Source organism: Drosophila ficusphila, unplaced genomic scaffold (assembly GCF_018152265.1).
Source record: "Drosophila ficusphila isolate 14025-0441.05 unplaced genomic scaffold, ASM1815226v1 contig_855, whole genome shotgun sequence".
Lineage (NCBI taxonomy): Eukaryota > Metazoa > Arthropoda > Insecta > Diptera > Drosophilidae > Drosophila > Drosophila ficusphila.
The window spans coordinates 1,724,124-1,736,132 of NW_025064807.1; the positions used below are offsets into that span (position 1 = coordinate 1,724,124).

At 42.4% G+C, this 12,009-nt stretch overlaps 5 protein-coding genes across 8 annotated transcripts; 3 read left to right on the forward strand and 2 right to left on the reverse strand.

Annotated features, from left to right (window-relative positions):
- The first annotated feature begins 105 nt into the window (after positions 1–105).
- LOC108100030 (ATP synthase subunit g, mitochondrial) lies at positions 106–776 on the forward strand. Its single transcript, XM_017203747.2, has 3 exons — positions 106–182; positions 241–295; positions 376–776. Exons 2-3 carry the CDS (start codon positions 256–258, stop codon positions 633–635), a joined length of 300 nt encoding a protein of 99 aa, XP_017059236.1. The 5' UTR covers positions 106–182; positions 241–255; the 3' UTR covers positions 636–776.
- Positions 777–1,293: 517 nt separating this feature from the next.
- Positions 1,294–3,373, forward strand: LOC108100027 (DET1 homolog). The gene is given in 3 exon segments (XM_017203743.2): positions 1,294–2,373; positions 2,470–2,577; positions 2,579–3,373. Coding segments are annotated over 3 exon segments (1,638 nt in total). The 5' UTR covers positions 1,294–1,422; the 3' UTR covers positions 3,158–3,373.
- On the reverse strand, positions 3,302–4,068 carry LOC108100029 (circumsporozoite protein). Its single transcript, XM_043209400.1, has 2 exons — positions 3,832–4,068; positions 3,302–3,797 (listed from the first exon to the last, which is right to left on the reverse strand). The coding sequence occupies exons 1-2, from the start codon at positions 3,996–3,998 to the stop codon at positions 3,401–3,403; spliced, it is 564 nt and encodes a 187-aa protein (XP_043065335.1). The 5' UTR covers positions 3,999–4,068; the 3' UTR covers positions 3,302–3,400.
- Positions 4,069–4,907: 839 nt separating this feature from the next.
- LOC108100075 (vacuolar protein sorting-associated protein 72 homolog) lies at positions 4,908–6,394 on the reverse strand. The gene is made up of 4 exons (XM_017203815.2): positions 6,142–6,394; positions 5,954–6,086; positions 5,539–5,839; positions 4,908–5,474 (listed from the first exon to the last, which is right to left on the reverse strand). Exons 1-4 carry the CDS (start codon positions 6,273–6,275, stop codon positions 4,987–4,989), a joined length of 1,056 nt encoding a protein of 351 aa, XP_017059304.2. The 5' UTR covers positions 6,276–6,394; the 3' UTR covers positions 4,908–4,986.
- Positions 6,395–6,640: 246 nt separating this feature from the next.
- On the forward strand, positions 6,641–11,814 carry LOC108100074 (transmembrane protein 214-B). Of its 4 annotated transcripts, XM_017203810.1 has the most exons (8): positions 6,641–6,838; positions 6,906–7,207; positions 7,270–7,884; positions 7,949–8,153; positions 8,247–8,392; positions 10,269–10,685; positions 10,801–10,919; positions 10,983–11,814. In XM_017203810.1, the coding sequence occupies exons 1-8, from the start codon at positions 6,718–6,720 to the stop codon at positions 11,095–11,097; spliced, it is 2,040 nt and encodes a 679-aa protein (XP_017059299.1). In that variant the 5' UTR covers positions 6,641–6,717; the 3' UTR covers positions 11,098–11,814. The 4 variants fall into 4 exon arrangements, with proteins under 4 accessions (XP_017059299.1, XP_017059300.1, XP_017059302.1 ...); XM_017203811.2 differs by lacking the exons at positions 6,641–6,838; positions 6,906–7,207; positions 7,270–7,884; positions 7,949–8,153; positions 8,247–8,392 and adding exons at positions 8,567–8,654; positions 10,066–10,186; XM_017203813.2 differs by lacking the exons at positions 6,641–6,838; positions 6,906–7,207; positions 7,270–7,884; positions 7,949–8,153; positions 8,247–8,392 and adding exons at positions 8,628–8,683; positions 10,066–10,186.
- The last annotated feature ends 195 nt before the right edge of the window (positions 11,815–12,009 follow it).

Here is a 12,009-nt window from a genome sequence, read left to right on the forward strand (position 1 = left end):
CTGTTTTTTTTTTTTTAAGGTTTTAAAAGTCAAATCTTGTATCTACTTTTTACATATCCTCCCACTCAAAAGTAATCAGTATTTTTGTGTAGAATAATTTAGTATATGACCGTCAATCGATAAGTGCTCGTCTAGCCCTGGTCTAGATCCATAACATCTCTGTTTCGTCGCACACTAAATAGGTAAGGTTTTCACCCACATTTTGCAAATTTCCTCTTGTATAATTGCCATTTTTTGTAGAACCAAATTTTAGACATGGCGAGTTTGGCTACCAAGGGATCAGGACTGGTTAACCGTGAGTGTCGTGATTCCCTAGCTAACGACTTCATGTTACGGCTACCAATCGGCAAATTATGTAATGATCAAATTTTGCAGGGCTCCTCACTCAGGCGAGACCCCAATTGGATGTTTTCCTGAAGTACGCCAAAGTGGAGCTCACGCCCCCGACGCCCGCCGATATTCCGGCAATCCGTCAAGGACTGGGAAACATTATCAAGGGAGCCAAAACCGGCGCCTACAAGAACCTCACCGTTCGCGAGGCCTGGCTTAACACCTTAGTGACCGCCGAGGTCATCTTCTGGTTCTACATCGGCGAGTGCATCGGCAAGCGTCACATTGTTGGCTACAACGTCTAAATTTACTATGTGAATATTTAGTCTCCGCTTGGCAGTCTCTGTAATGGGAAACAAAATTTTAAGTCTTACACGTCTGCGAACATTTCGACTCTGAATAAAATGAAGTAGTAATTAAAAAATCGAAAAAATGTCGAAAAACAAGTGATGTGACTTATAAAACTTAATTGGATTTCATCTACATCGTCGTCAGGATTTCCAGTGTTTGATTATGTGAACGCCAGTTTGGTTATGCTAAATTGGAATATTACGTGCACCCAAAAACAATATATGGTTTTGTTGCTAACGTTTCACCCATTTACTTTTAATTTTTAGAGAAATTATGCCTACTGCATCATTTAATTAATTTTACCAGCACAGTAATTTCGAAAAAAAACTATTTCATAATTAGAAACAAAACTTCAAAATGACGGGTTATTCCTTTTTATACGCAAACATAAGAGCAACATTTTGAAAGAAATGTGTAAATTGTTACATTTTTCAGGATTTCCTAAATAATTCTTATTTATAAAGCCTACCCATTAAAACTATTTAGAAAAATGTTTTTCCCAATTTAAATTTAAATTGAGAACCTGAAGTAATTTTTTTGAGCTTTAATTGCTGTTTATTCTAGATAAAATTATAATTTTTAATTTAAGGCAACATCTTTTAGATTGGGTATATTTCTGCGCTACATCCACGGTCACACTAAAATGTAATATCTTGGAGCTGCGATCAACAAAAAAAACTCCTAAAGGGAAAGCGCCACAAATCTTTAAGCTGATCAAACAAAACTATAAAGGATGCCGGAATGGCCTACGAGCGGCGCCTCCGATCGCAAAACCTGGTGCATCACCTCCAGAATCGGGAGTCTGGATTCACTTGCTTGGGCAAACAGCCGGGCAGAATGCCCCGGCTGGCATACGAGCGTCCATTCTACAAGTGCATTACTCCCTGTTTGACCATTGACTCGATCTCTATTCCGCCGGTTTACCTCAGGAAGTTTACACCGGATGGCAGCAAACTTCTGGCCTTCTCGCAGGATCAGCGCAGCCTGCACATCTATCGCTACAGGGGGTTCAGCTGCGCGGCGGTAGGCGAATTGATACGCCAGGCAAATGTCGGCAGTGGTGAATGCTTCAGCAGCCAGGACAACATCCTAAAGAGCTCAATTTTCGAGCGCCTGTTTGCCACCAAGGAGGCGATGAGTCTGCGACTGTGCCAAGGCGACTACAGCCTCTTCTATCTGCACCGGGAATTTAGTGTGTTCCTTGAGGAGGGACGGTATGTTCTACTGGCGGCGATGTCCGTGCTCCGTGGAGCTCTTCCAATCGAACTATATGTTCGGTATCCAGATATGTTCGACAAACTGGACGCCTTCTCGTATGTCTTTTTCGTGGTCGATCTGAAACTGGGTGAGGTGACCGACAGACTCTTTCTGCCCCATGATTCCATAGTGATTGCTCACAATCACGGCATTTCGGTGTTTGGCTCCCATGTAGCGATCATGTCTCGCCTTAATCAGTGCATTTACGTCTACTGGGTGAAGGAGGGCAAGTTTCTCGAGCAAGAAACCATTGGTCCACGGCCCCGAAACTTTATCGAAATGGCTCCCATTAATCTAGACAACCTAGACGCAACTACCGTCCTGCCCATTACACACATAAAACAACGCGTCTTGAGCTTTTTGTACCGCCAAATTGATTCTGAAAGCCCAGGGGCCACGGAGAAACGAAAGGAGTTTTACAAAAACTTTGACTTCGTAAGTAGGCTTGTTATTATTGTAGTTTTTTTATAATGCAATAATGTCCAATTAACTAATTTAAAAGAAAATTAAATCAGTACGTTAATTTTTTAGGTGGAACACATGATAATGGAAAGGATGCAATTGGTGAGCAAGGATCTGCTATTATTGCGGTACGAAGAACGAACAAAAGACAGCGAGGCCATATCAATGACCATAACAACACCCCCGCCGCTTATATGTTTTTTACACGATATCTGGCGAGGAAGTGGTGGGCGTGTATCCAGACTATTCAGTCGACCTGCTCCAGATCATACTGCAGTTCTACGATCAGATGAGCAATGTGCGATCGCTACAAACTGGAGACGCACCCTCCCTGCCGTTGCACTTCTTCTTGAAGCAAAACTTCTCGGTTGCCAACGAGTCGATCCCTTTCGTCCGGCACGCGGCGTTGCGCTTTAACCCCAGCGTTCCAGTCAGTTCGCAGAGCCTCTCGCCGTCGCCCTACTTGAGGTTCGACGAATTTAGTTTCGACGATCGGCACGTTTCGCCTTTGGAGCGACCCAGTCCCTGCTCCGCCGAGCCCATTGTGTTCCGAGATCGGGCCACGCAGTCGGTCAAGTTTAGATTACATGCGACGGCACGCAGGCATATCAACCCTATGGCGCAGCGGGAACTTTGCGCCTTCATATGGCATCCCTTTGAGCCCTTCGTATTGAGCATACAGAAATGTATGAGTAGCTACGCTTATCATGTGCATTTGTACAATCATGGGACAATTGTTGAGCAGTCAAGTGCCTAATAAACGTATTTGTTTGTATATAAATGTAGTTTATATATTGTATAACGTATGTGATATGCTTGCCTACAAATAGTATAATCATTGCCGCCTGTCTTTTGAGAAACTGAAAACTTGTTTTTATGTGAAAGTGCAAAATACCATTTGTTGAATTTTATTTTACTGCGTTAAAAGATTTTTATTTCATTATCAAATAAACAGCATATACGAAACTGATAATATTATATATTTTCAATATGCGTTAAACTATTTTGAGCTTGTGTGATGGCCATCTTCGTTGTATTCCTTGTTGACTTTGAGGGAGTGGTTAATAACACTTGAGCCTCCTGGAGGATATTGTGCAGAAGGTTGGGGCCCTGGTCCTGCTGTCGGTTGCGGCGGCTGCTGCTGATTTGGGGGCGAGTTGGGGTTCCAGCCGGGATTCTGTCCACCCCCCGGAGATGCTGGGTATCCTGCGCGACTAGCTGCAGGATCAGGAAGGTACATCGATGGATTGGACTGTTGCGGAGGTGGAGCCTGCATATACGGATTGTAGGGATAAGGGGGATAGCCTGGCATCGGCGGAGGTGGATAAGGACCGAAGCCGGGCATTGGGGGAGGCGGATACGACGGATTCAGTTGATTGTAGTAATACGGGTTGTAATAATAAGGCGGAGGAGGTGCCCCATAACCAAATCCCCCCCTGTGGATAGGCGGGGTTATTGTACTTATGATCCGAGTTCTTGTTCTTCTGCTTTCGCTCTCCGCTGCTGCTGCTGTCGCTGCTATCGCTGTCCGCTCGCACAACTTCCCCGTACTGGAATCCCAGTACCAGAAGGACTCCAATTGCAGCCCAGGTTTTCATTTTTCCGGTTAACCGCAAGACGTTTGTATAATCTGAGCTCACGGTTCTGACTAAATCTCAGACATAGTAATACCTTGTCCGTTTAGACAAGACAAATAGGCAGCGCGTGCGTTGCTTTTTGATAAGTAGACAAAAAGCAGAGATGCCACAAGGTGGCCCCGAGTCCACTTCGTAAAATCTGTGTATCATTGAAAGATTTTAAAATGATTTTTTGCAATAGTACCTATCTAATATGTGTATCATCTAACTAACGCGGCTTTTAGCGAAAATAAAATAAACTTTAAACTATAACATTTTCTTCTAATAAACATAGGGAATATTAAGTCAAAAAGCTAAAAATCTAAATCAAATACATATAGTTTTTTTGAGTGTCAAGATGATGCAAGAACTGAGTGCCTTTTTAAACAATATATAGCCAGGGCGTCGGAACAATCGCATTTCCTCTAGATTTTAGTTATTTAATAGGCATATGTTATGTGCTTATCAACTTGACCATTTGATGGAAACAAAACAATACACATAAAAAAAATAAACAAACGTCTAGCAAGCTAATAGAACTTAACTACGTACAATATTAAAATTAAAATTAAAATTAGCAGTAAGTAAATTTTATACAACTAGGGGGCAAGTTAAAATTTTGTTTAAGGTAAACACCACTATCATCTTGTTAAGTCAATAAACCGGATGCTGGTAATAAATGGTTTTGGTGAAGCTTCTTACTCTAAAATCAAAACAGCCTGTGCATAGATTATAAATAGCTCTTTAGAGATAAGATTTTGGGAAATACCCTATCTACTGCTACATGGCCGCCAAAACAATAGAAATCGGTATACTCTTATGAACGTACCGAGTAAACATTGCCGTGGAATGGACCCCACAAATTTATAAAAATGAGCTGACTATAAAACATCATTGTGCATAACATAAAACTTTAATATGCGGTTTCATTCGATTTTTCACTTAATAACCTAATAAGCTGGTATCAGTTTTAGTTTTCTCCGTTTTTGGTGGCAGCCGCTGAAGCCTTGAGGCGATTCTCCTTGACTAACTTTCGCCACTCGAGCCACTTGGCCAGCTCCGGCTGATCACTGCTGCCGCCCTGCTGCTCCAGCTGCATGTAGTATGCCTCGCGCAGGATCTTGAAAGCCTGAATGCTGTAGTACGGCTGCTGGGTGACCGGATCAAAGTAACGGGCTGGCAGTCTGGTGATCGGACAGATACCATTGCTAACTTTGGGCGGCGGCTTATGACGGAAGATGTTCTGGAAAACCTTGTCGTTGAAATCGTTCTCGAATGTCACAAATGTGCGCTCGCATTTTCCCGCAGAGTCCTTTGAATCGTTACAAAGATTGCCGCCACGAGTCGGCTTTCGCATTGCGGGCATCGTCAATGAATGGTACCGGATTGTGGGTCCTGTAAAGGTGCGTTTTGTTGGACGCGATTTCTTCTTCTCTAGCTCCATTTTCTGGAATTTTTCTAAAGAGTCAATCGAGAAAAAATATTAAACTGATGCAATGGGAAAATAATTTGGTTGACCCACCCAGAGATTTAATATTCTCCTCTTCGGTTATCTTGGCTTCCTCCAGCAATTCCTCCTGCGTGGGCATATAGTCCTCCACACGAACCTTCTTCTTCTTGCGCTTGCGGGCATCGTCCAGTTCCTTAAGGCGAATTTTTGTTGCCTGTGTCTTAATGGCCGTTGAAGTCCTTATGGATTTGCGACCGGAATCGAGGACCGTAAAGCGGGGACGTACCCGTCGCTTCACAACGCCTCCACCGACGCGTTTTTTATGCAAGGCTGGTACGACCTTCGTTTCCTTTTTTGCTACCGGTTTGGTTTCCTAAAACAGTTACATCATTAAAGCACAATTAGTGTTCCTGAGTATTATTACTTCCAAAACTAGTCTTAACTATTTTCAAAAATGTGTCATTAAAAAATATAGACTAAGCTGCACCTTGTAAGCCTTTGTGTTGACGCCTCCACGTTTCCGCTTCTTGCCGGGCTCCTCCTCCTGATCCGAAATTAGCTCATCTTGCTCGTCAATACTAAAGTCCGAGTCAACCACATCCTCCTCTTCGTCCTTTTGCCTACGAAAAGTGTGTTTTAAAATCGGTTTATTTGCTACATTTTATAAGAACTCACTCATATTCTTTGTCCTCTTCTTCGTCCTGAAAGCCGCCATAGGATGTTTTGTAAAAGTCGTCTTCCTCCTCTTCGTTTAGTAAATGGGCTATTTTGTTTCCAGCATTGTTGCGCCGGGATCGTGAGGCAGCCATTTGTTGTTATATTTCAAAGAAACCTTTTATAAATAAAGGTAACTAACAATTTTAAGACAAATTGATAAAATGATGAATGTAAACAAGCTATTTAGAGTGACCAAAACGCAGTATTTGAAATTAGTTCAAGCGGTTTACTAATCGTTGAATTTAAAAAATGCTGTAGCCCTGCTTAATTATTTAATATGAGTGCTTTACTGTTTTCTTTAAACTGTTGTTTTTTTTGTTTTTATAAAGTATAGACGAGTAAAGGTTAAAAATGATTGATTCCGGTAACGCTTCCTTTATTCTCAATAAAAGAATTAACAGTCACACCGATCGGCCACATCACTTTTCACACACTTTCCAACACTTTTCCCATCGGCTTGTTGCTTTTTATACTGCCGGCCGCCAGCAGAGTTTAATTTAATTAAGTTCCACCGATTAAAAGACTGCATTCAACATGTCGGAGAAATGGGAGGTGGTCTCCAAGTCGCGCAAGCAAAAAAATCTGGACAAGAAAGTGTTGGCGCACACTGAGCAGAAGCGGATTGCAGCCCAGTTGCCGAAACTGGAAGAGCTGTGTAAAATTTTAAATAGATTGCACCTGGTAATGCGAGATTTCAATTTTTCCACTATCTTACTTCACAGTGCCAACTCAGCGATATCGCAACTTGTTCGGCTCCGGCGGCGATAACAACAACAAGTCCCATTCCCCCGCTAAATCAAGTTCAAGTGCCTCGTCCTCCTCGAAAACTAATAAATCGCCAGCAAAGAAAAATCCCGTCAAGAATGCTTCGGCTCCTGCTCAAAAAAAGTCCACGTCGTCATTGGCGGCCAAGCCAAAAACTTTGGAGCTTGCTTTAAAGAATATTACAAGGGATGATTTCTCTTCTCAACTAGAGCAGGTCAAGCTGAGTTGTCCAGGATCCGAGTTGCGCTGGCTAAGTCATGTAGGTGCTTTAAGTTGTTCCTTGCAAGCGACTTTGACTAATAAGTTTTACTATCTCCCCAGATTGCTCTATACTTCAATGGCGCTTTGTCCTACGACTGCGATCCCATATTTTCCGGTCGCTCGGCCCAGTATCCTAGCAATTTGGCCAGTGCCTCGCTTAAGTACTCGATTGTGGAGTTTTTGGGCAGCGTGGGCGAACAGAATCTGGAGTACTTCTTCTACTCCCTGCTGGACAGCATGGCCACCGATCTGAATAACAACCAGACGGTTGTCGGTTACAAACTGATCTTGCAGTTGATTGGGCAGAACTGGCCCAGCATTTGTTCTCGAAACCTGGCCAAGACTGCACTGCTACGAAATTCTTACCAGAACCGTAGTAACATCTGCCTGAGCATCTTGTGGGCCATTGGTCAGGGTGGCTATCAATCCCTAAACGAGGGCGTCCGGGTGTGGCAGAACCTTATGTTCCCCAATCTGGAACTGAAGCAGTACACCAAGTTTGTGGTGGAGTACATGGAGCGGGCTTTAAGTGCAGCGTCTGCAAGAAAGCCAGTGGATACGCTTCAGCTCAACCAGCAAGAGTTCTTTGCCACCTTTAATGCGCTCAATGCTTCCTACAACAACCTGTCCAAAGAGTTCCAGCAAAGTCTGAAGCGAAGTGCGAGCCTGTTGCTTGTAAGCCTTTTAGAGTTGATACTGCTTTTATCATATGACTGACTTTTGCCTCCTGTTCTTTTAGCAAAACTATATTAATAGTCCTGTGAAGCACGCCAATATATTCCTGACGCTCCTCCGCGAAATAAGCGCTAGTTCAAAGCATAATAACGAGATCGAAGGCTGTATAAGTTGCCTACTCAGTAGCGGCAGAAATGATTGTCTGCGTGTGTGGCGCATGAACTATAAAAAGCAGCAGTTGCCTAGTCTATTGCTAATGAAAGCTATAGGTAAGGATTATTGTACGAACATTAAATTGGCACAATAGCTTTATGATTTTAATTATTGTCGAAGTGCCTTTATTAACTCTAACCCCTTTTTAGACGAAAACTGGACCACATCGACCCATGAATTGGCTACGTCGCCCCTATATCACTCTTTCCTACAAGACGTGGAAAATCTTAATGAAGAACTTCAGTCGAGCAAGCGAAAAGAAGGCAGCCTAGAAAGTTTGAAAGAAGTTTTGCTGGTGAGTTTATGTCTGATAACTTTTACCATTATAAAATTTTAAATAGTTAAACTAAGCCATAGTTAAACTAAGAAAAAAACAAAAACGATATATGTATACATTTTAAAAATTGCTCATAGAGAGCAAAAAAAATTACGATTTAAATATTCCGCCTTTATGATATCATGTTTGGCCACACTGCCGGCTAGGAGTTCTATCAGTTAACCCGCATTTCTGCCAAATCTAGTCTGGTCATACTGCTCTCGTGAAAAGAAAAACGAAGGTATAAAGTTGTAGAACTGGCAACCAAAAGTGAATAATTAATTGTTATTGGTGCTAAAAAGAATGAATTGGTGTTATTAAACTGGAGTCAGTCAAACAATGCGTTTTAGATAGAAAAACACAAGATAATTGTGTTCCAGTCAAACGAATCTTCAAAAGGGACGCTGCCAACACGACGTCCATGCGGGAAAGAGACGGATAACGCTAGCCGGCGTTCGCCCGAAATTTCTCTCCACTTGAACTGGCTTTTTTTTTTTTTTTAAAAGAGAATAAGCCTTAATTATTGGTCCGCACCTTAAATATCGCGTTGTTGTGCTTTTTGCAGTGCAAAGTGCGTTTCATACGTTTGTGTGTGCGTGTCATCATTAACGGTTGAGTATGCGTGCGCCCCTCCATGTTTGTATTGGTGGCAGTTATAGCTGCACTTTTCCCCATAGCGTTGCCATGCGGGTTCCAGTTGCCGCTAAAAATTTCTCCCAGCGTACGTGTTGCTTTCGAAAAGAGAGATTAGGAGCATCATAAATCTTAAGTTATCGAGCAACATTCGACTCCTTATCAGCACGCCCGAAATTCGATGATCTGGCGGGGCGTTAAAGCCGGCGCCACTTTTTCTACTTTCCTATTGAGTGATGTGTTCCAGCTGCGATTGGTCATCTCTTTCCCCCGCTCCCACTCTCTGGCTGATTGTGCGCACTTCTCTCTCCGCTCCCCCCTCTTCGCACTCTCACTCTCATTGCACAGTGGTGCAGCTTCGCACCCTCACCTGAAAAATACATCCGAAGACGCGATTGTCTGAAATTAAGAAAGAATTTGGGCTGCTTCAACACGTGGCATGTCCACTGTGACCCTGATTCTCAGCGGCCTTCTCAAGCGGTTTTCATTACCTTTCTTTCTTTCACTCGGAAAACACAAAAGAAAAGAAATGTAGAGGCCAAAGGCCAGAGAGTTTCTTCAACTCTTGAGTTAAAAGTATAGAAATTGATGGGGGCGGTCACCTTGCTGTATATAATATTTAGATTTCAAATTTGTCACAAATTTAATTAGAATTTAATATCTGTAGATATGTGCATTTACTTATTCAATGTTTAAACATTTTCATCGTTGGTTCAAAAGGTACTTAAAAGCAGTACGCAGTTTGAATATCAACTCGGGGTATAAATATTAATGTAGAGCTTCTGGACAAATTCGTTTGACTATATGCATTTGAAACTTTTAATTATCCCCACTGGTGGCTTTAGCTTGTTTTCGCATCTTAGGTCATCGCGCTCTTATCCGCCAAAGTATTCGCTAGCAATCTTCGTAGCAATGACGAAAAAGCTCGGTTTAAAAGCTCACAAAGCCCAGTCATTCTTTTTAGCAAACACCATTGCAATAATAAACACTATGAATAATTCAACATCTTTTGTGAACAGCTAAGGAAATCTAGAAATACTCTTTGCTAATCGAAACTAAGTGAAATTAAGTTAGAAAATGGCTCAGGTTAAACCGAAAAGTAACAAACAGGGCGGCAAACCAGCGCCGGCCGCCAAAAAGGTAAACAAAAGAAACTCCCAAAGCGATTCCCTCTAATTAATTATTTTCGTGTTGCTAATTTGATGGTTTTCGTACCTTACAGAGCGTTCAGGAGAAGAGCAGCGCTCAGCAGAAGAAGAACAAACAAAATGCTGCGGCACAGAAAAAGAAATGCGGATGCTGCAAGTGGACGTTGGGCAGCCTCTTCATTATCGCCCTGATCGCCGGAGCTCTGTACTACGACACCGAGGTCAACGGCAAGGGAGTCTTCGAGAAGTCGGCCACCGGCAAGGTGCTGAAGAACGCTGGAGTGCTGCCACATGTCCAGAAGACGTGGTACACGGTCATGGGCGCCGGAGCACGGGGCTACAAGTGGGCGGAGGTGAATGTGCCGCCGTACGCGGAGCCGGCGATCAAGACCACCTGCGACCTCTGGAAGCTGGCGAGGAACGCGGCCTGCAACGTGTACCAGAACGGCAAGGGATACTTCACCGCCAAGTGGCCCGTTGTGGCCAAATTCGTAAGTATCTTCAAGCTGATGAGGTCATATATCACGGTTGAATATGCTCAAACCAGTTTTCAATTAATCTCTATCATTTTCGGGCTCCTTTTGTTAATACGTTTCTATTTCACAGATTGACCAATACGTGCCCAATTTGTCTGGCAAGATCGAAGCCTTTGCTGCGGGCGTGAGCGATATTGCCGTCAGCAGCTACGACAAGTCTGCCGCGTTGATCAAGGAAAAGGTGCTTGTGTAAGTTTGCGCGGCTTTCTTCCCTGCCAGAATGCATCCCTTATAACTCTGAGCTTCTTTTAGTGGCCGTCTCTCGCCCGAGAACATCAATCAGGCGCTGAACCAGACGCGCAACGCCGCCCTGGAGTACTTCAACCAGTTTCACAAAAAGGTCGACGCATACGCCAAGCTCAAATGATTCTAAGCGTCAGGCACGCTTAACTCTCGAACAGCAACATCATCAGCAGCTGCAGCATAAGCAAACACGAAAACGCGTCATAGTAAATAGTGAAGGAAACGAAACCCTAATTTTTCGCAATTAGTTCAAAAACCGGAAAATGTTCTATCAGTCGTAACTCAAGAAGCCATTCACACTCATCAACAAACCTCTCGTCAAGTCTAATTAAGAAAAAGCAATACGAGCAAAACTTTGTGGATGCCGATAGTGTACACTAACAACCTAGTAAATTCAACCTCTATACTGATAAATTAGTTAAAGACCCGATAAAATTTCTGTTGTACAACACTCGTTTAAACATTTTTCTCCGGGAAGAGAAAACATTATTTTTAAATTTGTTTACAACGGCTTGAAAGTTTTGTAAAAAGTTCTACCATTATCAAAATTTTGTATTTGTAATTATTTAAGTGCGTTTTTTGTGGCGATACGCGAAGCGTTAACTAATGAGGTTAACTAAACTTAACAATTCCATCTGCATTTTGAAAGCAAACAATAGATTCAGATACTTTTATATTTTTACTTATAGTTTTCTTATATTTGTGTGTGCATTTCTTAGACTCCCCCATATTTGCATAAAAGCGCGATCCTTTGGATTTGATTTTAAATCTCATTTGTATATTTAATGGAATACACGATTTTGCATAAATAAAATAAAGTTGAAAGAAGTGAAGTACAGAATGTAAGTGTTTTATTGGATTAATGTTCTGACTTTGGTGCTGATTTCGTGATTCTACCCGTTACATTACGTTTAATGGCATTGTTACAAATGTTGTGCAGGGTTTTTGTTATCTTCATTTGTGGTTTTTTCGATTATTCGTAAAAAAAAATGTGCAGAAATCACTAGCCTCACTTCGGCTAAAAAAAACATGGCTA